This window comes from Rhinoderma darwinii, unplaced genomic scaffold (genome assembly GCF_050947455.1).
Source record: "Rhinoderma darwinii isolate aRhiDar2 unplaced genomic scaffold, aRhiDar2.hap1 Scaffold_705, whole genome shotgun sequence".
Classification (NCBI taxonomy): domain Eukaryota; kingdom Metazoa; phylum Chordata; class Amphibia; order Anura; family Rhinodermatidae; genus Rhinoderma; species Rhinoderma darwinii.
Window position 1 is genome coordinate 141,960 of NW_027464266.1, and position 27,391 is coordinate 169,350.

The 27,391-nt window shown below is 51.9% G+C and overlaps 1 protein-coding gene across 1 annotated transcript in view; it reads right to left on the reverse strand.

Moving 5' to 3' along the window:
* The window catches only part of FHIP2A (FHF complex subunit HOOK interacting protein 2A), a 32,147-nt gene extending 18,264 nt beyond the window's left edge, over window positions 1-13,883 (reverse strand). Inside the window, exons 1-4 of the mRNA XM_075849206.1 lie at window positions 13,637-13,883; window positions 4,812-4,890; window positions 3,049-3,218; window positions 2,673-2,777 (exon numbers count right to left, since the gene is read on the reverse strand). Coding sequence (XP_075705321.1) covers window positions 2,673-2,777; window positions 3,049-3,218; window positions 4,812-4,890; window positions 13,637-13,681 — 399 coding nt within the window. The 5' untranslated portion in view covers window positions 13,682-13,883. The remainder of the gene's footprint in view (window positions 1-2,672; window positions 2,778-3,048; window positions 3,219-4,811; window positions 4,891-13,636) is intronic.
* Window positions 13,884-27,391: the final 13,508 nt, after the last annotated feature.

A 27,391-nucleotide genomic window follows, 5' to 3' on the forward strand; every position in this document is an offset into this window, starting at 1 on the left:
TCAGGATCAGTACAGGATAAGTAATGTAATGTATGTACACAGTGACTCCACCAGCAGAATAGTGAGTACAGCTCTGGAGTATAATACAGGATATAACTCAGGATCAGTACAGGATAAGTAATGTAATGTATGTACACAGTGACTCCACCAGCAGAATAGTGAGTGCAGCTCTGGAGTATAATACAGGATATAACTCAGGATCAGTACAGGATAAGTAATGTAATGTATGTACACAGTGACTCCACCAGCAGAATAGTGAGTGCAGCTCTGGAGTATAATACAGGATATAACTCAGGGTCAGTACAGGATAAGTAATGTAATGTATGTACACAGTGACCCCACCAGCAGAATAGTGAGTGCAGCTCTGGAGTATAATACAGGATATAACTCAGGATCAGTACAGGATAAGTAATGTATGTACACAGTGACACCTCCAGCAGAATAGTGAGTGCAGCTCTGGAGTATAATACAGGATGTAACTCAGGATCAGTACAGGATAAGTAATGTATGTACACAGTGACTCCACCAGCAGAATAGTGAGTGCAGCTCTGTAGTATAATACAGGATGTAACTCAGGATCAGTACAGGATAAGTAATGTAATGTATGTACACAGTGACTCCACCAGCAGAATAGTGAGTGCAGCTCTGGAGTATAATACAGAATATAACTCAGGATCAGTACAGGATAAGTAATGTAATGTATGTACACAGTGACTCCACCAGCAGAATAGTGAGTACAGCTCTGGAGTATAATACAGGATATAACTCAGGATCAGTACAGGATAAGTAATGTAATGTATGTACACAGTGACTCCACCAGCAGAATAGTGAGTGCAGCTCTGGAGTATAATACAGGATATAACTCAGGATCAGTACAGGATAAGTAATGTATGTACACAGTGACACCTCCAGCAGAATAGTGAGTGCAGCTCTGGAGTATAATACAGGATGTAACTCAGGATCAGTACAGGATAAGTAATGTATGTACACAGTGACTCCACCAGCAGAATAGTGAGTGCAGCTCTGTAGTATAATACAGGATGTAACTCAGGATCAGTACAGGATAAGTAATGTAATGTATGTACACAGTGACTCCACCAGCAGAATAGTGAGTGCAGCTCTGGAGTATAATACAGAATATAACTCAGGATCAGTACAGGATAAGTAATGTAATGTATGTACACAGTGGCTCCACCAGCAGAATAGTGAGTACAGCTCTGGAGTATAATACAGGATATAACTCAGGATCAGTACAGGATAAGTAATGTATGTACACAGTGACTCCACCAGCAGAATAGTGAGTGCAGCTCTGGAGTATAATACAGGATATAACTCAGGATCAGTACAGGATAAGTAATGTAATGTATAGACACAGTGACTCCACCAGCAGAATAGTGAGTGCAGCTCTGGAGTATAATACAGGATATAACTCAGGATCAGTACAGGATAAGTAATGTAATGTATGTACACAGTGACTCCACCAGCAGAATAGTGAGTGCAGCTCTGGAGTATAATACAGGATGTAACTCAGGATCAGTACAGGATAAGTAATGTAATGTATGTACACAGTGACCCCACCAGCAGAATAGTGAGTACTGCTCTGGAGTATAATACAGGATGTAACTCAGGATCAGTACAGGATATGTAATGTAATGTATGTACACAGTGACCCCACCAGCAGAATAGTGAGTGCAGCTCTGGAGTATAATACAGGATATAACTCAGGATCAGTACAGGATAAGTAATGTAATGTATGTACACAGTGACTCCACCAGCAGAATAGTGAGTGCAGCTCTGGAATATAATACAGGATGTAACTCAGGATCAGTACAGGATAAGTAATGTAATGTATGTACACAGTGACCCCACCAGCAGAATAGTGAGTGCAGCTCTGGAGTATAATACAGGATATAACTCAGGATCAGTACAGGATAAGTAATGTAATGTATGTACACAGTGACCCCACCAGCAGAATAGTGACTGCAGCTCTGGAGTATAATACAGGATGTAACTCAGGATCAGTACAGGATAAGTAATGTAATGTATGTACACAGTGACTCCACCAGCAGAATAGTGAGTGCAGCTCTGGAGTATAATACAGGATATAACTCAGGATCAGTACAGGATAAGTAATGTAATGTATGTACACAGTGACTCCACCAGCAGAATAGTGAGTTCAGCTTTGGAGTATAATACAGGATGTAACTCAGGATCAGTATAGGATAAGTAATGTAATGTATGTACACAGTGACTCCACCAGCAGAATAGTGAGTGCAGCTCTGGAGTATAATACAGGATATAACTCAGGATCAGTACAGGATAAGTAATGTAATGTATGTGCACAGTGACTCCACCAGCAGAATAGTGAGTGCAGCTCTGGAGTATAATACAGGATGTAACTCAGGATCAGTACAGGATAAGTAATGTATGTACACAGTGACTCCACCAGCAGAATAGTGAGTGCAGCTCTGAAGTGTATGCTGCCATGGCGGTTATCTGAAGGTGCTGGGCATGACTTATTAACAGGAAGTTTGTACCCGAAAAAAGTGGACTGTCCCTTTAAATGCCACTTATGAATGGGAAAGGAGGAGACGGCACGGTGTACAGACAGAAATTCAGGCTAAAACAGCAGATGTACATGTGATGTATGATGAGGACGCGGCTCTGGTTACCTGGACGGGGCGGTGCACGTTGATATGGGGGAGCAGGGGCTGTTTAATCCTTCCTAAAAGCTTTGTATAAAAGACGAGCACCTGCTGCTTCATACCCGGAGGACACTGGGGAGACAGCACAAGACACGGTCACCAGAAAAACCATGAAAAACTAAAGCAGCTCATTAATATTCACGATGAGGAATCGCTGGGTTATTGCACCAAAACATTCAGTGTTAAACATTCTATACAATGGTCTGGAACATCCAAAGTCCCGGAGATGCCGGATCACCCCAATCTTACTTTCCAGAAGCCATAAAACGTGGCCCGGTGCCCACCAGCCCTCAGGGTAACGCCTCGTCCATTATAACGGGACACGTGGCGGAGCGGGACTCACATCTGCCTTCCCCAGCGTGTACAGGGTCTCCAGGACTTTATGATGCAGTAAATATTCCATACAGGGCCCCGTCTCTCCAGACTCGCGCTCATTCTCTTCTTGCACCAGAATATCCAGCATCTGCTCCAGGTGGGACGGGATGTTGGTGTCGGTCACAGGAGCTTTGTCATCTGATCCGGGGGACGAGACAGATTTATAGGTTACAGGGTTAATTCATGCCATAAACACCAGCAGCGCCACCTACAGGAGGCATATTAAAGGGGGTGTCCACTTCAGAAAGCCCATGTCATACACTACATAAGAGAATTCTGGGGTAATAGGGGGGGGGGGGGTCCTCTGTTCAGGATCCTCATCATTTACAAGGAGCGTCTCTCTCTCTGGAGGGCCCGTCCTGTACACAGACAATACATTGATATGATTGGACACTCTGTAATACTTCATTTCCCCGGTGGTGGCGCTGCAGGGAAACTGAACACTTACTGCCAGGTTTCCCCACAGATCACAGCTGATCGCTGGGGGTCCCAGCAGCGGGAGACTTTGTGATCAGGTTATTTTCAAGGGACCTTCCAACAAGTAGTGATTGTCCAAATCGGAGACCCCCTTTAGACGGGAGAACACTGATCCTAAAGACAGCAGGGTCGTAAAGCCGGCCATACACATTAGACAGCAGCAGGCTGACGGCTCTTCCTTCCTTCTCCCGCTATGAACGTGTTCTCAATAGGGTGAAGGGAATATTCTGCCGTCAGACTCCTCTGGAATCTTCTTACAAACAAAAAAATCAGACGTGTTAAAATCCAACAGCCCGATCCCCCTCTTCCCCGACACCTGCCGTCAGTGGAGCGTCGGGAGGGCACCGAGCACATTACACGGTCGGCTGGTGCCGCCAAAATCCAGCGCTTCGGCCAACACTCATCTAACGTGTATGTATCGCCACCTTAACGTTTTGTTTGTTGGGACCCAGGGGAGGGTGCAGAGGGCCCGTAGCAATAATCACAACGGGGCCACTGCCATGAGACGGTTTACACCACAGCATAACCCCCAGGGTCAGGGGGGCCGTCACCTACAGGAGAGGAGGCAGGAGGGGACCCGCGTGATCTGGTCTGAGAAGGATCATGTGACGGCGTCTGTGACTCCTGAGTCATGGGGTGTTAGGTCACATGATACTTTCCAGAGCTGCTGACTGGCTGAGAAGGATCATGTGATACAACACATGACTCCCCGGAACAAGGAAGTGCTTATTTTAAGACCCCATTTGGCTCATTGGGGGTCTGATTAGTGGGTGTACCACCCCCCCCCCCCTCAGTATAACGATTAGGGATCACACTGATGTACTTATTATAATCGGCCTGTCATAGTGATGGGTTCTCATTAAAGGGAGAAAAAAAAACATGTCTGCATTTTTCCAAAAACAGCGCCACACCTGTCCACAGGTTGTATGTGGTATTGCAGCTCAGCCCTATTCACTTCAATGGAGCTGCAATTCCTGACACAACCCATAGACAGGTGAGGCGCTGTTTTAGGAAGAAAGCAGCTTATATACTCTAACTCCGGACAACCCCTTTAAGAGGAGAATCAGGCAGAAAAAGCCGTGACTACTGGATGTCTGGTGTACGAACGTCCTCGGTGACGGGAAGGATTCTGCTTTATGGTCGTCTGACACTGACCGGAAAATAGGAGCCGGCACATACGAGAACCGCGCAATAAACACAACTATGAGGACGACAACAAGACAACATGGAGTCTGCGCGCGGAGCGTCACTCACCGGACGTCTCTATGTAATAATGGGTGATGGCTTTCCAGTGATACACAAAGTCTTCTTGTAACGGCAGAGAAGGAGCCAACTGCAGGGAAAGAACAAGACATTGATGTGAGCGACAGTCCTCTAATCCGGCACCCCGTAATCCAGAACCCCTGATCAGGCCCCAACTCCCCAATCTCAGCAGAGAGCGAATGACGAGACGTCACAGAAGTAGGAGCAGGTTTTATTGTCTCCCCACAACAACCCCAGTCCATATCCTCTATTATGGGAATATAGTTGTCATTGGCGTGGTCCGCCGCCTGGGACCCCCTGTATGTATTATAATGGGGGGCCGCTCTCACTCTGGTGCATTACATGGGCCACATTACAACACTATGATCAATGATGTAATGCACTTTACTGCCATAAATCACAACGCTGCAAAATGCCAGAAACACAGCAGGAAGCGGACAATTTCTCCCGTTTCTTTCGAGCTCACCATTATTTGGGCCATCACTTCTAGATCCGTATTTAAAGGGGTCGTCCGGGCACGGGGCAGCTTTTCATGCCCGGACAATGCGCACCGATCAGCTGTTCCGTCTGCCTGCGGATGTTGTGCCGTGTTCAGTGCCGGGAGTAGACGGCTCCGCACACCGTATAGCGGCCGTGCTGCGGCATTCACTGGAATAGGCGCAGAGCGGTGACCGGAGCCTCTTCTTCCGGCATGAACATCCGGTGCCCGGCAGCAGCCAGAACAGCCGGTGCGGGGTCCACGCGTCAGGCCCCGCCGATCATATACTGGTGACCTGTCCGGTGTAAACGTCATCCGTGTGAGAAACCGCTCCGCGCCCGACAACCCCTCAACTCACAATGCAATAAAGACCATCTTCCTAATTTATTCTATTCTCCAGATCTCTAGATGCCGCCTGCAGTGTAAAGAATGGTGGTTTTCATTCTTGACGTCTATAGTCGTCTCCTCTGGTCACAGTAAATGTTTTGTCTTCTTTTTGTTTCTCTTTAACCCCTTAGCACCCAGATACATTTTTTCCGGTTTTTCCTCTCTGCGTTGCAGCAGCCATAACTTTTTTCCGTTGATGTGACCGTACGAGATCTTGTTTTACGCTGGGGAAATTGTATTTTTTTTCCTGCGCAATTTGGAGGGTACAAACAAATAACTAATTTTTTTTTGCGGCGTGAATAGATACGGGAGCGACTTTGGGGATGACTTTTTTTGTATCTTTTTTCTCCCGTTCAGGTTTCACGATAAATAACCGGTTATATTAATTCTTCAGCCGTGGCGGTCGCCCAGATTCCGAATATTTGTCTTTTTTCTGTAATGTAGAGGCAATAAAATAGATTTTATACTAAATAATGCCTTTTTTATCTCATGAAGGGATCACGTTATTTTATACTTCTATAATGTATACAGGACTGCAGACGGATCGCGCCACTGTTTCCGTAGAGGGCGTCCTCTATGATCGTGCGATGGTCACAGAGCGCGGGGCGGGACTTTCCTCCGGCTTCGTTCAGGGGCTGCAGGTGACGTCTCCTGCTTATAGAACGAGCGCTCGTGACCTTTTATACATCAACGTCAAAAAACAGTCAGGAATGGGTTAAAGGGAATTTAAACCACATGCCGGAACTCTCTCTTTTTAGACGTCTGTTCTGATTTTCTGATTGTAGATTTCTCTGTTCTACTTTCTCTACATGATTATGGGGCGGCCATCTTGCCTGAGCTGCTGCTCTGCTCTTTGAACAGCAGTTCAGAGATTTGCTTTACAGCAGCCACAAAGAAAACTGAAAAGTCTGGAGTTGCCTTATTGAATTCTATGTGAGAATGTAGTGGGCATGCTTTCTGACCTTTGTAGAGGTCAATGTGCAGGGAGGCGAGGGACGTGAGCTGTTCTCATCTAATATTGACTTCTATGGGAGAATGTAGTGAGCATGCTTTGTGACTTGTGCAGGGAGAGGTGGGGGGCGAGCGGTCTCCATCTCATATTGTCAGTGATTCGATCCTATTTTATCTGCCTCCAGCTGTATAGTAGAAGCGTTACCTGTCAGTGTAATCATGCCAGGGATGATAATGAGATGATGCTAAGAAGCGATCACTACAGAACAGGAAGGGTCAGTCTATTATGAATGGTGGATCCTGTGTTATCTATATATATATGTGTTACCTGTCAGTGTAATCCTGCCAGGGATGATAATGAGAGGATGCGGAGAAGCGATCACTACAGAACAGGAAGGGTCAGTCTATTATGAATGGTGGATCCTGTGTTATCTATATATATATGTGTTACCTGTCAGTGTAATCCTGTCTGTGATGATAATGAGAGGATGCGGAGAAGCGATCACTACAGAACAGGAAGGGTCAGTCTATTATGAATGGTGGATCCTGTGTTATCTATATATAGGTGTTACCTGTCAGTGTAATCCTGTCTGTGATGATAATGAGAGGATGCGGAGAAGCGATCACTACAGAACAGGAAGGGTCAGTCTATTATGAATGGTGGATCCTGTGTTATCTATATATATATATATATATATATATATATATATATATATATAGGTGTTACCTGTCAGTGTAATCCTGCCAGGGATGATAATGAGAGGATGCGGAGAAGCGATCACTACAGAACAGGAAGGGTCAAAGTATTGTGAGGATCAGTGAGAAAACTGCAAGATGTCAGTCATTTTCATTTCTAATAGAAATATTGACATGGAAAATGAAAAAAACGAAATCACCAAATAATTATTATAAAAAATATGTTTAAGACAAAAACTTGATTTGAACAATAGACATCAATGTGTTGACGGCGCCGTCGTATGTTCCATGTCGTTATCTGCAGGGCGAAGGTTTCTATCTGTCTCCGAAGAAGCAAAATAAACTTCATATCCTCAATACAAAAAAATAAGTGGCACCCTCAAAAAATCAGATCCGTGTGACTAGAAACCCTCTGTACGTCTGTATACCTGTTCTGCAGGAGATATATATATACTTCTATTGTGCCCGTTCTTAGTAGGAGCCGTCACCTCTCCGGACTTGTCTGTTTTAGGAAATAACTGTTTTCCCTATGAAGTAACAATTCTGCAGTCTTCTTTCTTTTAGAATTTAATGTTGTTCTGTTCCTCTGTTAATCTTCCTAGAAATATATGAATAAATTGACAACTGGGTGATATTAGTTGGGGGTGTGTCCTTGCAGACTGACACTGTCCAATCAGGGCTGACACAACGAGACTGTAGGGACAACCCCCTTTAACACAGGAATTGGTTACACCCAGTTGTCAAATTATTCTTACATTTCTTAGAGGAATAACAGAGGAACGGCTGGAGGCAGAGTTATATCATGGGGAACACGTATAATTACTAAACTAGAGAGGGGACCGGTCCTCTGTAATATATACCTCAACTACATGGCCGTAAAGTGATGTGAGCGCGGCAAAAATCTATAGAACATCTGGGGCGTCACCATGACAACCAAAATAAACCCCCCATCATTTACACTGCAGGCTGCACTCAGAGAACGGGAAACGGGAGCAAAGAATTGGGGAATATTTTGCTAGTTCGTCAGATTTCTGGCATTGAAAGTCGAAAATGTACAACTTCGACATTTCTAAAAAGTGGGCAAAATGTATAAAAAAAAAGGGGCGACGCAGCCGACGGGTAAACAAATTCACTAGAATTTACTTCAAAAGTCGGCACAGATTTGACAGTTGCGCCAAAGATGCCGATCAAGGACGAGAGCGACTGAATGAACGCGGTGAAGATTCCGGACGGTTTCTATTCTGAGTGACCGAGGAAACGCCGTGAAATCCCCCAAAATAATAGAAACAGCGAGTGGGGGGGGGGGGGGGGGGCGGGTGGCGGCGGAGCGCGGACCAATTATCACCATTTACCAACACAAACTACAGACTCATAGTCACTCGTTACATTGCACTGTCCTGTATAGTGTTACATTGCGCTGTCCTGTATAGTGTTACATTGCGCTGTCCTGTATAGTGTTACATTGTGTTGTCTTGTATAGTGTTACATTGTGTTGTCTTGTATACAGTGTTACATTGCGCTGTCCTGTATAGTGTTACATTGTGTTGTCTTGTATACAGTGTTACATTGCGCTGTCCTGTATAGTGTTACATTGTGTTGTCTTGTATACAGTGTTACATTGCGCTGTCCTGTATAGTGTTACATTGCGCTGTCCTGTATAGTGTTACATTGCGCTGTCCTGTATAGTGTTACATTGTGTTGTCTTGTATAGTGTTACATTGTGTTGTCTTGTATAGTGTTACATTGTGTTGTCTTGTATACAGTGTTACATTGCGCTGTCCTGTATAGTGTTACATTGCGCTGTCCTGTATAGTGTTACATTGTGTTGTCTTGTATACAGTGTTACATTGCGCTGTCTTGTATACAGTGTTACATTGCGCTGTCCTGTATAGTGTTACATTGTGTTTTCTTGTATACAGTGTTACATTGCGCTGTCCTGTATAGTGTTACATTGCGCTGTCCTATATAGTGTTACATTGTGATGTCTTGTATAGTGTTACATTGCGCTGTCCTGTATAGTGTTACATTGTGTTGTCTTGTATAGTGTTACATTGCGCTGTCCTGTATACAGTGTTACATTGTGTTGTCTTGTATACAGTGTTACATTGCGCTGTCCTGTATAGTGTTACATTGCGCTGTCCTGTATAGTGTTACATTGCGCTGTCCTGTATAGTGTTACATTGTGTTGTCTTGTATACAGTGTTACATTGCGCTGTCCTGTATAGTGTTACATTGCGCTGTCCTGTATAGTGTTACATTGTGTTGTCTTGTATAGTGTTACATTGCGCTGTCCTGTATAGTGTTACATTGCGCTGTCCTGTATAGTGTTGCATTGCGCTGTCCTGTATAGTGTTACATTGCGCTGTCCTGTATAGTGTTACATTGCGCTGTCCTGTATAGTGTTACATTGCGCTGTCCTGTATAGTGTTACATTGTGATGTCTTGTATAGTGTTACATTGCGCTGTCCTGTATAGTGTTACATTGTGTTGTCTTGTATACAGTGTTACATTGCGCTGTCCTGTATAGTGTTACATTGTGTTGTCTTGTATACAGTGTTACATTGCGCTGTCCTGTATACAGTGTTACATTGCGCTGTCCTGTATAGTGTTACATTGCGCTGTCCTGTATAGTGTTACATTGCGCTGTCCTGTATAGTGTTACATTGCGCTGTCCTGTATAGTGTTACATTGCGCTGTCCTGTATAGTGTTACATTGTGATGTCTTGTATACAGTGTTACATTGTGTTGTCTTGTATACAGTGTTACATTGCGCTGTCCTGTATAGTGTTACATTGCGCTGTCCTGTATAGTGTTACATTGCGCTGTCCTGTATAGTGTTACATTGCGCTGTCCTGTATAGTGTTACATTGCGCTGTCCTGTATAGTGTTACATTGTGTTGTCTTGTATACAGTGTTACATTGCGCTGTCCTGTATAGTGTTACATTGCGCTGTCCTGTATAGTGTTACATTGCGCTGTCCTGTATAGTGTTACATTGTGTTGTCTTGTATAGTGTTACATTGTGTTGTCTTGTATACAGTGTTACATTGCGCTGTCCTGTATAGTGTTACATTGTGTTGTCTTGTATACAGTGTTACATTGCGCTGTCCTGTATAGTGTTACATTGCGCTGTCCTGTATAGTGTTACATTGCGCTGTCCTGTATAGTGTTACATTGTGATGTCTTGTATAGTGTTACATTGTGATGTCTTGTATAGTGTTACATTGCGCTGTCCTGTATAGTGTTACATTGCGCTGTCCTGTATAGTGTTACATTGTGTTGTCTTGTATACAGTGTTACATTGCGCTGTCCTGTATAGTGTTACATTGTGTTGTCTTGTATACAGTGTTACATTGCGCTGTCCTGTATACAGTGTTACATTGCGCTGTCCTGTATAGTGTTACATTGCGCTGTCCTGTATAGTGTTACATTGCGTTGTCTTGTATAGTGTTACATTGTGTTGTCTTGTATACAGTGTTACATTGCGCTGTCTTGTATAGTGTTACATTGTGTTGTCTTGTATACAGTGTTACATTGCGCTGTCCTGTATAGTGTTACATTGCGCTGTCCTGTATAGTGTTACATTGCGCTGTCCTGTATAGTGTTACATTGCGCTGTCCTGTATAGTGTTACATTGTGATGTCTTGTATAGTGTTACATTGCGCTGTCCTGTATAGTGTTACATTGTGTTGTCTTGTATACAGTGTTACATTGCGCTGTCCTGTATAGTGTTACATTGTGTTGTCTTGTATACAGTGTTACATTGCGCTGTCCTGTATACAGTGTTACATTGCGCTGTCCTGTATAGTGTTACATTGCGCTGTCCTGTATAGTGTTACATTGCGCTGTCCTGTATAGTGTTACATTGCGCTGTCCTGTATAGTGTTACATTGCGCTGTCCTGTATAGTGTTACATTGCGCTGTCCTGTATAGTGTTACATTGCGCTGTCCTGTATAGTGTTACATTGCGCTGTCCTGTATAGTGTTACATTGCGCTGTCCTGTATAGTGTTACATTGCGCTGTCCTGTATAGTGTTACATTGCGCTGTCCTGTATAGTGTTACATTGCGCTGTCCTGTATAGTGTTACATTGCGCTGTCCTGTATAGTGTTACATTGTGATGTCTTGTATACAGTGTTACATTGTGTTGTCTTGTATACAGTGTTACATTGCGCTGTCCTGTATAGTGTTACATTGCGCTGTCCTGTATAGTGTTACATTGCGCTGTCCTGTATAGTGTTACATTGCGCTGTCCTGTATAGTGTTACATTGCGCTGTCCTGTATAGTGTTACATTGTGTTGTCTTGTATACAGTGTTACATTGCGCTGTCCTGTATAGTGTTACATTGCGCTGTCCTGTATAGTGTTACATTGCGCTGTCCTGTATAGTGTTACATTGTGTTGTCTTGTATAGTGTTACATTGTGTTGTCTTGTATACAGTGTTACATTGCGCTGTCCTGTATAGTGTTACATTGTGTTGTCTTGTATACAGTGTTACATTGCGCTGTCCTGTATAGTGTTACATTGCGCTGTCCTGTATAGTGTTACATTGCGCTGTCCTGTATAGTGTTACATTGTGATGTCTTGTATAGTGTTACATTGTGATGTCTTGTATAGTGTTACATTGCGCTGTCCTGTATAGTGTTACATTGCGCTGTCCTGTATAGTGTTACATTGTGTTGTCTTGTATACAGTGTTACATTGCGCTGTCCTGTATAGTGTTACATTGTGTTGTCTTGTATACAGTGTTACATTGCGCTGTCCTGTATACAGTGTTACATTGCGCTGTCCTGTATAGTGTTACATTGCGCTGTCCTGTATAGTGTTACATTGCGTTGTCTTGTATAGTGTTACATTGTGTTGTCTTGTATACAGTGTTACATTGCGCTGTCCTGTATAGTGTTACATTGTGTTGTCTTGTATACAGTGTTACATTGCGCTGTCCTGTATAGTGTTACATTGCGTTGTCTTGTATAGTGTTACATTGTGTTGTCTTGTATACAGTGTTACATTGCGCTGTCCTGTATAGTGTTACATTGTGTTGTCTTGTATACAGTGTTACATTGCGCTGTCCTGTATAGTGTTACATTGTGTTGTCTTGTATACAGTGTTACATTGTGTTGTCTTGTATACAGTGTTACATTGCGCTGTCCTGTATAGTGTTACATTGCGTTGTCTTGTATAGTGTTACATTGTGTTGTCTTGTATACAGTGTTACATTGCGCTGTCCTGTATAGTGTTACATTGTGTTGTCTTGTATACAGTGTTACATTGCGCTGTCCTGTATAGTGTTACATTGCGCTGTCCTGTATAGTGTTACATTGCGCTGTCCTGTATAGTGTTACATTGTGATGTCCTGTATAGTGTTACATTGCGCTGTCCTGTATAGTGTTACATTGCGCTGTCCTGTATAGTGTTACATTGTGATGTCTTGTATAGTGTTACATTGCGCTGTCCTGTATAGTGTTACATTGTGATGTCTTGTATAGTGTTGCATTGCGCTGTCCTGTATAGTGTTACATTGTGTTGTCTTGTATACAGTGTTACATTGCGCTGTCCTGTATAGTGTTACATTGTGTTGTCTTGTATACAGTGTTACATTGTGTTGTCTTGTATACAGTGTTACATTGTGTTGTATACAGTGTTACATTGCGCTGTCCTGTATAGTGTTACATTGTGTTGTCTTGTATACAGTGTTACATTGTGTTGTCTTGTATACAATGTTACATTGTGTTGTCTTGTATACAGTGTTACATTGTGTTGTCTTGTATACAGTGTTACATTGTGTTGTCTTGTATACAGTGTTACATTGTGTTGTCTTGTATACAATGTTACATTGTGTTGTCCTGTATAGTGTTACATTGTGTTGTCCTGTATACAGTGTTACATTGTGCTGTCCTGTATAGTGTTACATTGTGTTGTCTTGTATACAGTGTTGCATTGTGTTGTCTTGTATACAGTGTTACATTGTGTTGTCCTGTATAGTGTTACATTGCGCTGTCCTGTATACAGTGTTACATTGTGTTGCCTTGTATACAGTGTTAGATTGTGTTGTGTGGGACACGGTGTATCTTTGTATAGTGATCGCTGTTTACAGGGAGTGAATAGGAAGCAGCTGCCATTGGCTCCGGCCTCAGTTCCGGCCACATCATCCCTCAGTGTCGCCCCTTCAGCGTCTCCTTCATCTCCGGGATCCTGTTCTGATCCCCGGGCCCACCCACAGGAGAGTCCCCGGCCTGCGGCCTAGCTGCTTGGAGGCCATTGCTCGGTCCCCGGGCTGAAGTTCTGGGCGCCGGTCACTCACCGCCTCCACTGCCTGCTGCAGGATAGACGTGAACTTCGAGAACATCTTCTCCCGCTGCTGCAGCAGCTTCTCCCGGGAAGACCTGGAGAAATCCGAGATCTTCTGCCGCCGCCGCTCCAGAGTGTAAACTACACAAACACACACACACAGCTACACTACACCGACACACAACACACACAGCAGAGCCGACACACACAAATACACTACACCGACACACAGCGATCACACTGCTGCCCCCTGCCGGCCACTCATACAACTACACCGACACACAGGGATCACACTGCTGCCCCCTGCGGCCACACATACAACTACACCGACACAAAGGGATCACACTGCTGCCCCCTGCGGCCACACATACAACTACACCGACACACAGCGATCACACTGCTGCCCCCTGCCGGCAACACATACAACCACACAGCGATCACACTGCTGCCCCCTGCCGGCCACACATACAACTACACCGACACACAGCGATCACACTGCTGCCCCCTGCCGGCCACACATACAACTACACCGACACACAGCGGTCACACTGCTGCCCCCTGCCGGCCACACATACAACTACACCGACACACAGCGGTCACACTGCTGCCCCCTGCCGGCCACACATACAACTACACCGACACACAGCGATCACACTGCTGCCCCCTGCCGGCCACACATACAACTACACCGACACACAGCGATCACACTGCTGCCCCCTGCCGGCCACACATACAACTACACCGACACACAGCGATCACACTGCTGCCCCCTGCCGGCCACACATACAACTACACCGACACACAGCGATCACACTGCTGCCCCCTGCCGGCCACACATACAACTACACCGACACACAGCGATCACCCTGCTGCCCCCTGCCGGCCACACATACAACTACACCGACACACAGCGATCACACTGCTGCCCCCTGCCGGCCACACATACAACTACACCGACACACAGCGATCACACTGCTGCCCCCTGCGGCCACACATACAACTACACCGACACACAGCGATCACACTGCTGCCCCCTGCCGACCACACATACAACTACACCGACACACAGCGATCACCCTGCTGCCCCCTGCCGGCCATACATACAACTACACCGACACACAGCGATCACCCTGCTGCCCCCTGCCTGCCACACATACAACTACACCGACACAGCTATCACCCTGCTGCCCCCTGCCGACCATACATACAACTACACCGACACACAGCGATCACCCTGCTGCCCCCTGCCGGCCACACATACAACTACACCGACACCCACGATCACACTGCTGCCCCCTGCCGGCCACACATACAACTACACCGACACACAGCGATCACACTGCTGCCCCCTGCCGGCAACACATACAACTACACCGACACACAGCGATCACACTGCTGCCCCCTGCCGGCCACACATACAACTACACCGACACATAGCGATCACACTGCTGCCCCCTGCCGGCCACACATACAACTACACCGACACACAGCGGTCACACTGCTGCCCCCGCCGGCCACACATACAACTACACCGACACACAGCGATCACACTGCTGCCCCCTGCCGGCCACACATACAACTACACCAACACACAGCGATCACCCTGTTGCCCCCTGCCGGCCATACATACAACTACACCGACACACAGCGATCACACTGCTGCCCCCTGCCGGCCACACATACAACTACACCGATACACAGCGATCACACTGCTGCCCCCTGCCGGCAACACATACAACTACACCGACACACAGCGATCACCCTGCTGCCCCCTGCCGGCCATACATACAACTACACCGACACACAGCGATCACCCTGCTGCCCCCTGCCGGCCATACATACAACTACACCGACACACAGCGATCACCCTGCTGCCCCCTGCCTGCCACACATACAACTACACCGACACAGCTATCACCCTGCTGCCCCCTGCCGACCATACATACAACTACACCGACACACAGCGATCACCCTGCTGCCCCCTGCCGGCCACACATACAACTACACCGACACCCACGATCACACTGCTGCCCCCTGCCGGCCACACATACAACTACACCGACACACAGCGATCACACTGCTGCCCCCTGCCGGCAACACATACAACTACACCGACACACAGCGATCACACTGCTGCCCCCTGCCGGCCACACATACAACTACACCGACACATAGCGATCACACTGCTGCCCCCTGCCGGCCACACATACAACTACACCGACACACAGCGGTCACACTGCTGCCCCCTGCCGGCCACACATACAACTACACCGACACACAGCGATCACACTGCTGCCCCCTGCCGGCCACACATACAACCACACCGACACACAGCGATCACACTGCTGCCCCCTGCCGGCCACGCATACAACTACAACGACACACAGCGATCACACTGCTGCCCCCTGCCGGCCACACATACAACTACACCGACACACACCGATCACACTGCTGCCCCCTGCCGGCCACACATACAACTACACCGACACACAGGGATCACACTGCTGCCCCCTGCGGCCACACATACAACTACACCGACACACAGCGATCACACTGCTGCCCCCTGCCGGCCACACATACAACCACACAGCGATCACACTGCTGCCCCCTGCCGGCCACACATACAACTACACCGACACACAGCGATCACAATGCTGCCCCCTGCCGGCCACACATACAACTACACCGACACACAGCGATCACACTGCTGCCCCCTGCGGCCACACATACAACTACACCGACACACAGCGATCACTCTGCTGCCCCCTGCCGACCACACATACAACTACACCGACACACAGCGATCACACTGCTGCCCCCTGCCGGGCATACATACAAGTACACCGACACACAGCGATCACACTGCTGCCCCCTGCCGGCCACACATACAACTACACCGACACACAGCGGTCACACTGCTGCCCCCTGCCGGCCACACATACAACTACACCGACACACAGCGATCACACTGCTGCCCCCTGCCGGCCACACATACAACTACACCGACACACAGCGATCACACTGCTGCCCCCTGCCGGCCACACATACAACTACACCGACACACAGGGATCACACTGCTGCCCCCTGCGGCCACACATACAACTACACCGACACACAGCGATCACACTGCTGCCCCCTGCCGGCCACACATACAACTACACCGACACACAGGGATCACACTGCTGCCCCCTGCGGCCACACATACAACTACACCGACACACAGCGATCACACTGCTGCCCCCTGCCGGCCACACATACAACTACACCGACACACAGCGATCACACTGCTGCCCCCTGCGGCCACACATACAACTACACCGACACACAGCGATCACACTGCTGCCCCCTGCCGGCCACACATACAACTACACTGACACACAGCGATTACACTGCTGCCCCCTGCCGGCCACACATACAACTACACCGACACACAGCGATCACACTGCTGCCCCCTGCCGGCCACACATACAACTACACCGACACACAGCGATCACACTGCTGCCCCCTGCCGACCACACATACAACTACACCGACACACAGCGATCACCCTGCTGCCCCCTGCCGGCCATACATACAACTACACCGACACACAGCGATCACACTGCTGCCCCCTGCCGGCCACACATACAACTACACCGATACACAGCGATCACACTGCTGCCCCCTGCCGGCCACACATAAAACTACACCGATACACAGCGATCACACTGCTGCCCCCTGCCGACCACACATACAACTACACCGATACACAGCGATCACCCTGCTGCCCCCTGTCGGCCACACATACAACCACACAGCGATCACACTGCTGCCCCCTGCCGGCCACACATACAACTACACCGACACACAGCGATCACACTGCTGCCCCCTGCCGGCCACACATACAACTACACCGACACACAGCGATCACACTGCTGCCCCCTGCGGCCACACATACAACTACACCGACACACAGCGATCACCCTGCTGCCCCCTGCCGACCACACATACAACTACACCGACACACAGCGATCACACTGCTGCCCCCTGCCGGGCATACATACAAGTACACCGACACACAGCGATCACCCTGCTGCCCCCTGCCGGCCACACATACAACTACACCGACACACAGCGATCACACTGCTGCCCCCTGCCGGCCACACATACAACTACACCGACACACAGCGGTCACACTGCTGCCCCCTGCCGGCCACACATACAACTACACCGACACACAGCGATCACACTGCTGCCCCCTGCCGGCCACACATACAACTACACCGACACACAGCGATCACACTGCTGCCCCCTGCCGGCCACACATACAACTACACCGACACACAGCGATCACACTGCTGCCCCCTGCCGGCCACACATACAACTACACCGACACACAGCGATCACACTGCTGCCCCCTGCCGGCCACACATACAACTACACCGACACACAGGGATCACACTGCTGCCCCCTGCGGCCACACATACAACTACACCGACACACAGCGATCACACTGCTGCCCCCTGCCGGCCACACATACAACCACACAGCGATCACACTGCTGCCCCCTGCCGGCCACACATACAACTACACCGACACACAGCGATCACACTGCTGCCCCCTGCCGGCCACACATACAACTACACCGACACACAGCGATCACACTGCTGCCCCCTGCGGCCACACATACAACTACACCGACACACAGGGATCACACTGCTGCCCCCTGCGGCCACACATACAACTACACTGACACACAGCGATCACACTGCTGCCCCCTGTGGCCACACATACAACTAAACCGACACACAGCGATCACCCTGCTGCCCCCTGCCGACCACATATACAACTACACCGACACACAGCGATCACACTGCTGCCCCCTGCCGGCACACATACAACTACACCGACACACAGCGGTCACACTGCTGCCCCCTGCCGGCCACACATACAACTACACCGACACACAGCGGTCACACTGCTGCCCCCTGCCGGCCACACATACAACTACACCGACACACAGCGATCACACTGCTGCCCCCTGCCGGCCACACATACAACTACACCGACACACAGCGATCACACTGCTGCCCCCTGCCGGCCACACATACAACTACACCGACAGACAGCGATCACACTGCTGCCCCCTGCCGGCCACACATACAACTACACCGACACACAGCGGTCACACTGCTGCCCCCTGCCGGCGACACATACAACTACACCGACACACAGCGATCACACTGCTGCCCCCTGCCGGCCACACATACAACTACACCGACACACAGCGATCACACTGCTGCCCCCTGCCGGCCACACATACAACTACACCGACACACAGCGATCACACTGCTGCCCCCTGCCGGCCACACATACAACTACACCGACACACAGCGATCACACTGCTGCCCCCTGCCGGCCACACATACAACTACACCGACACACAGGGATCACACTGCTGCCCCCTGCGGCCACACATACAACTACACCGACACACAGGGATCACACTGCTGCCCCCTGCGGCCACACATACAACTACACCGACACACAGCGATCACACTGCTGCCCCCTGCCGGCCACACATACAACCACACAGCGATCACACTGCTGCCCCCTGCCGGCCACACATACAACTACACCGACACACAGCGATCACACTGCTGCCCCCTGCCGGCCACACATACAACTACACCGACACACAGCGATCACACTGCTGCCCCCTGCCGGCCATACATACAAGTACACCTACACACAGCGATCACCCTGCTGCCCCCTGCCAGCCACACATACAACTACACCGACACACAGCGATCACACTGCTGCCCCCTGCCGGCCACACATACAACTACACCGACACACAGCGATCACACTGCTGCCCCCTGCCGGCACACATACAACTACACCGACACACAGCGGTCACACTGCTGCCCCCTGCCGGCCACACATACAACTACACCGACACACAGCGGTCACACTGCTGCCCCCTGCCGGCCACACATACAACTACACCGACACACAGCGATCACACTGCTGCCCCCTGCCGGCCACACATACAACTACACCGACACACAGCGATCACACTGCTGCCCCCTGCCGGCCACACATACAACTACACCGACACACAGCGATCACCCTGCTGCCCCCTGCCGGCCACACATACAACTACACCGACACACAGGGATCACACTGCTGCCCCCTGCGGCCACACATACAACTACACCGACACACAGCGGTCACACTGCTGCCCCCTGCCGGCCACACATACAACTACACCGACACACAGCGATCACACTGCTGCCCCCTGCCGGCCACACATAAAACTACACCGACACACAGCGGTCACACTGCTGCCCCCTGCCGGCCACACATACAACTACACCAACACACAGCGGTCACACTGCTGCCCCCTGCCGGCCACACATACAACTACACCGACACACAGCGATCACACTGCTGCCCCCTGCCGGCCACACATACAACTACACCGACACACAGCGATCACACTGCTGCCCCCTGCCGGCCACACATACAACTACACCGACACACAGCGATCACACTGCTGCCCCCTACGGCCACACATACAACTACACCGACACACAGCGATCACACTGCTGCCCCCTGCCGGCCACACATACAACCACACAGCGATCACACTGCTGCCCCCTGCCGGCCACACATACAACTACACCAACACACAGGGATCACACTGCTGCCCCCTGCGGCCACACATACAACTACACCGACACACAGCGATCACACTGCTGCCCCCTGCCGGCCACACATACAACCACACAGCGATCACACTGCTGCCCCCTGCCGGCCACACATACAACTACACCGACACACAGCGATCACACTGCTGCCCCCTGCCGGCCACACATACAACTACACTGACACACAGCGATCACACTGCTGCCCCCTGTGGCCACACATACAACTACACCGACACACAGCGATCACCCTGCTGCCCCCTGCCGACCACACATACAACTACACCGACACACAGCGATCACACTGCTGCCCCCTGCCGGCCATACATACTAGTACACCGACACACAGCGATCACACTGCTGCCCCCTGCCGGCCACACATACAACTACACCGACACACAGCGATCACACTGCTGCCCCCTGCCGGCCACACATACAACTACACCGACACACAGCGGTCACACTGCTGCCCCCTGCCGGCCACACATACAACTACACCGACACACAGCGGTCACACTGCTGCCCCCTGCCGGCCACACATACAACTACACCGACACACAGCGATCACACTGCGGCCCCCTGCGGCCACACATACAACTACACCGACACACAGCGATCACCCTGCTGCCCCCTGCCGACCATACATACAACTACACCGACACACAGCGATCACACTGCTGCACCCTGCCGGGCATACATACAAGTACACCGACACACAGCGATCACCCTGCTGCCCCCTGCCGGCCACTCATACAACTACACCGACACACAGCGATCACACTGCTGCCCCCTGCCGGCCACACATACAACTACACCGACACACAGCGGTCACACTGCTGCCCCCTGCCGGCGACACATACAACTACACCGACACACAGCGATCACACTGCTGCCCCCTGCCGGCCACACATACAACTACACCGACACACAGCGATCACACTGCTGCCCCCTGCCGGCCACACATACAACTACACCGACACACAGGGATCACACTGCTGCCCCCTGCGGCCACACATACAACTACACCGACACACAGGGATCACACTGCTGCCCCCTGCGGCCACACATACAACTACACCGACACACAGCGATCACACTGCTGCCCCCTGCCGGCCACACATACAACTACACCGACACACAGCGATCACCCTGCTGCCCCCTGCCGGCCACACATACAACTACACCGACACACAGCGATCACACTGCTGCCCCCTGCCGGCCACACATACAACTACACCGACACACAGCGATCACACTGCTGCCCCCTGCGGCCACACATACAACTACACCGACACACAGCGATCACACTGCTGCCCCCTGCCGGCCACACATACAACTACACTGACACACAGCGATCACACTGCTGCCCCCTGTGGCCACACATACAACTACACCGACACACAGCGATCACCCTGCTGCCCCCTCCCGACCACACATACAACTACACCGACACACAGCGATCACACTGCTGCCCCCTGCCGGCACACATACAACTACACCGACACACAGCGGTCACACTGCTGCCCCCTGCCGGCCACACATACAACTACACCGACACACAGCGGTCACACTGCTGCCCCCTGCCGGCCACACATACAACTACACCGACACACAGCGATCACACTGCTGCCCCCTGCCGGCCACACATACAACTACACCGACACACAGCGATCACACTGCTGCCCCCTGCCGGCCACACATACAACTACACCGACACACAGGGATCACACTGCTGCCCCCTGCGGCCACACATACAACTACACCGACACACAGCGGTCACACTGCTGCCCCCTGCCGGCCACACATACAACTACACCGACACACAGCGATCACACTGCTGCCCCCTGCCGGCCACACATAAAACTACACCGACACACAGCGGTCACACTGCTGCCCCCTGCCGGCCACACATACAACTACACCAACACACAGCGGTCACACTGCTGCCCCCTGCCGGCCACACATACAACTACACCGACACACAGCGATCACACTGCTGCCCCCTGCCGGCCACACATACAACTACACCGACACACAGCGATCACACTGCTGCCCCCTGCCGGCCACACATACAACTACACCGACACACAGCGATCACACTGCTGCCCCCTGCCGGCCACACATACAACTACACCGACACACAGCGATCACACTGCTGCCCCCTGCCGGCCACACATACAACTACACCGACACACAGCGGTCACACTGCTGCCCCCTGCCGGCGACACATACAACTACACCGACACACAGCGATCACACTGCTGCCCCCTGCCGGCCACACATACAACTACACCGACACACAGCGATCACACTGCTGCCCCCTGCCGGCCACACATACAACTACACCGACACACAGCGATCACACTGCTGCCCCCTGCCGGCCACACATACAACTACACCGACACACAGGGATCACACTGCTGCCCCCTGCGGCCACACATACAACTACACCGACACACAGCGATCACACTGCTGCCCCCTGCCGGCCACACATACAACCACACAGCGATCACACTGCTGCCCCCTGCCGGCCACACATACAACTACACCGACACACAGGGATCACACTGCTGCCCCCTGCGGCCACACATACAACTACACCGACACACAGCGATCACACTGCTGCCCCCTGCCGGCCACACATACAACCACACAGCGATCACACTGCTGCCCCCTGCCGGCCACACATACAACTACACCGACACACAGTGATCACACTGCTGCCCCCTGCCGGCCACACATACAACTACACTGACACACAGCGATCACACTGCTGCCCCCTGTGGCCACACATACAACTACACCGACACACAGCGATCACCCTGCTGCCCCCTGCCGACCACACATACAACTACACCGACACACAGCGATCACACTGCTGCCCCCTGCCGGCCATACATACTAGTACACCGACACACAGCGATCACACTGCTGCCCCCTGCGGCCACACATACAACTACACCGACACACAGCGATCACACTGCTGCCCCCTGCCGGCCACACATACAACTACACCGACACACAGCGATCACACTGCTGCCCCCTGCCGGCCACACATACAACTACACCGACACACAGCGGTCACACTGCTGCCCCCTGCCGGCCACACATACAACTACACCGACACACAGCGGTCACACTGCTGCCCCCTGCCGGCCACACATACAACTACACCGACACACAGCGATCACACTGCGGCCCCCTGCCGGCCACACATACAACTACACCGACACACAGCGATCACACTGCTGCCCCCTGCCGGCCACACATACAACTACACCGACACACAGCGATCACACTGCTGCCCCCTGACGGCCACACATACAACTACACCGACACACAGCTTTCACACTGCTGCCCCCTGCCGGCCACACATACAACTACACCGACAAACAGCGATCACCCTGCTGCCCCCTGCCGGCCACACATACAACTACACCGACACAAAGCGATCACCCTGCTGCCCCCTGCCGGCCACACATACAACTACACCGACACACAGCGATCACACTGCTGCCCCCTGCCGGCCACACATACAACTACACCGACACACAGCGATCACACTGCTGCCCCCTGCGGCCACACATACAACTACACCGACACACAGCGATCACACTGCTGCCCCCTGCCGACCACACATACAACTACACCGACACACAGCGGTCACACTGCTGCCCCCTGCCGGCCACTCATACAACTACACCGACACACAGCGATCACACTGCTGTCCCCTGCCGACCACACATACAACTACACCGACACACAGCGATCACCCTGCTGACCCTGCCGGCCACACATACAACTACACCGACACACAGCGATCACCCTGCTGCCCCCTGCCGGCCACACATACAACTACACCGACACACAGCGATCACACTGCTGCCCCCTGCCGGCCATAAATACAACTACACCGACACAGCGATCACCCTGCTGCCCCCTGCGGCCACACATACAACTACACCGACTCACAGCGATCACACTGCTGCCCCTGCCGGCCACACATACAACTTCATCGACACACAGCGATCACACTGCTGCCCCCTGCCGACCACACATACAACTACACCGACACAGCGATCACCCTGCTGCCCCCTGCCGGCCACACATACAACTACACCGACACACAGCGATCAGACTGCTGCCCCCTGCCGACCATACATACAACTACACCGACACACAGTGATCACCCTGCTGCCCCCTGCCGGCCACACATACAACTACACCGACACACAGCGATCACCCTGCTGCCCCCTGCCGGCCATACATACAACTACACTGACACACAGCGATCACCTTGCTGCCCCCTGCCGACCATACATACAACTACACCGACACACAGCGATCACCCTGCTGCCCCCTGCCGGCCACACATACAACTACACCGACACACAGCGATCACCCTGCTGCCCCCTGCCGGCCACTCATACAACTACACCGACACACAGCGATCACACTGCTGCCCCCTGCCGGCCACACATACAACTACACCGACACACAGCGGTCACACTGCTGCCCCCTGCCGGCGACACATACAACTACACCGACACACAGCGATCACACTGCTGCCCCCTGCCGGCCACACATACAACTACACCGACACACAGCGATCACACTGCTGCCCCCTGCCGGCCACACATACAACTACACCGACACACAGGGATCACACTGCTGCCCCCTGCGGCCACACATACAACTACACCGACACACAGGGATCACACTGCTGCCCCCTGCGGCCACACATACAACTACACCGACACACAGCGATCACACTGCTGCCCCCTGCCGGCCACACATACAACTACACCGACACACAGCGATCACCCTGCTGCCCCCTGCCGGCCACACATACAACTACACCGACACACAGCGATCACACTGCTGCCCCCTGCCGGCCACACATACAACTACACCGACACACAGCGATCACACTGCTGCCCCCTGCGGCCACACATACAACTACACCGACACACAGCGATCACACTGCTGCCCCCTGCCGGCCACACATACAACTACACTGACACACAGCGATCACACTGCTGCCCCCTGTGGCCACACATACAACTACACCGACACACAGCGATCACCCTGCTGCCCCCTGCCGACCACACATACAACTACACCGACACACAGCGATCACACTGCTGCCCCCTGCCGGCACACATACAACTACACCGACACACAGCGGTCACACTGCTGCCCCCTGCCGGCCACACATACAACTACACCGACACACAGCGGTCACACTGCTGCCCCCTGCCGGCCACACATACAACTACACCGACACACAGCGATCACACTGCTGCCCCCTGCCGGCCACACATACAACTACACCGACACACAGCGATCACACTGCTGCCCCCTGCCGGCCACACATACAACTACACCGACACACAGGGATCACACTGCTGCCCCCTGCGGCCACACATACAACTACACCGACACACAGCGGTCACACTGCTGCCCCCTGCCGGCCACACATACAACTACACCGACACACAGCGATCACACTGCTGCCCCCTGCCGGCCACACATAAAACTACACCGACACACAGCGGTCACACTGCTGCCCCCTGCCGGCCACACATACAACTACACCAACACACAGCAGTCACACTGCTGCCCCCTGCCGGCCACACATACAACTACACCGACACACAGCGATCACACTGCTGCCCCCTGCCGGCCACACATACAACTACACCGACACACAGCGATCACACTGCTGCCCCCTGCCGGCCACACATACAACTACACCGACACACAGCGATCACACTGCTGCCCCCTGCCGGCCACACATACAACTACACCGACACACAGCGATCACACTGCTGCCCCCTGCCGGCCACACATACAACTACACCGACACACAGCGGTCACACTGCTGCCCCCTGCCGGCGACACATACAACTACACCGACACACAGCGATCACACTGCTGCCCCCTGCCGGCCACACATACAACTACACCGACACACAGCGATCACACTGCTGCCCCCTGCCGGCCACACATACAACTACACCGACACACAGCGATCACACTGCTGCCCCCTGCCGGCCACACATACAACTACACCGACACACAGGGATCACACTGCTGCCCCCTGCGGCCACACATACAACTACACCGACACACAGCGATCACACTGCTGCCCCCTGCCGGCCACACATACAACCACACAGCGATCACACTGCTGCCCCCTGCCGGCCACACATACAACTACACCGACACACAGGGATCACACTGCTGCCCCCTGCGGCCACACATACAACTACACCGACACACAGCGATCACACTGCTGCCCCCTGCCGGCCACACATACAACCACACAGCGATCACACTGCTGCCCCCTGCCGGCCACACATACAACTACACCGACACACAGTGATCACACTGCTGCCCCCTGCCGGCCACACATACAACTACACTGACACACAGCGATCACACTGCTGCCCCCTGTGGCCACACATACAACTACACCGACACACAGCGATCACCCTGCTGCCCCCTGCCGACCACACATACAACTACACCGACACACAGCGATCACACTGCTGCCCCCTGCCGGCCATACATACTAGTACACCGACACACAGCGATCACACTGCTGCCCCCTGCGGCCACACATACAACTACACCGACACACAGCGATCACACTGCTGCCCCCTGCCGGCCACACATACAACTACACCGACACACAGCGATCACACTGCTGCCCCCTGCCGGCCACACATACAACTACACCGACACACAGCGGTCACACTGCTGCCCCCTGCCGGCCACACATACAACTACACCGACACACAGCGGTCACACTGCTGCCCCCTGCCGGCCACACATACAACTACACCGACACACAGCGATCACACTGCGGCCCCCTGCCGGCCACACATACAACTACACCGACACACAGCGATCACACTGCTGCCCCCTGCCGGCCACACATACAACTACACCGACACACAGCGATCACACTGCTGCCCCCTGACGGCCACACATACAACTACACCGACACACAGCTTTCACACTGCTGCCCCCTGCCGGCCACACATACAACTACACCGACAAACAGCGATCAC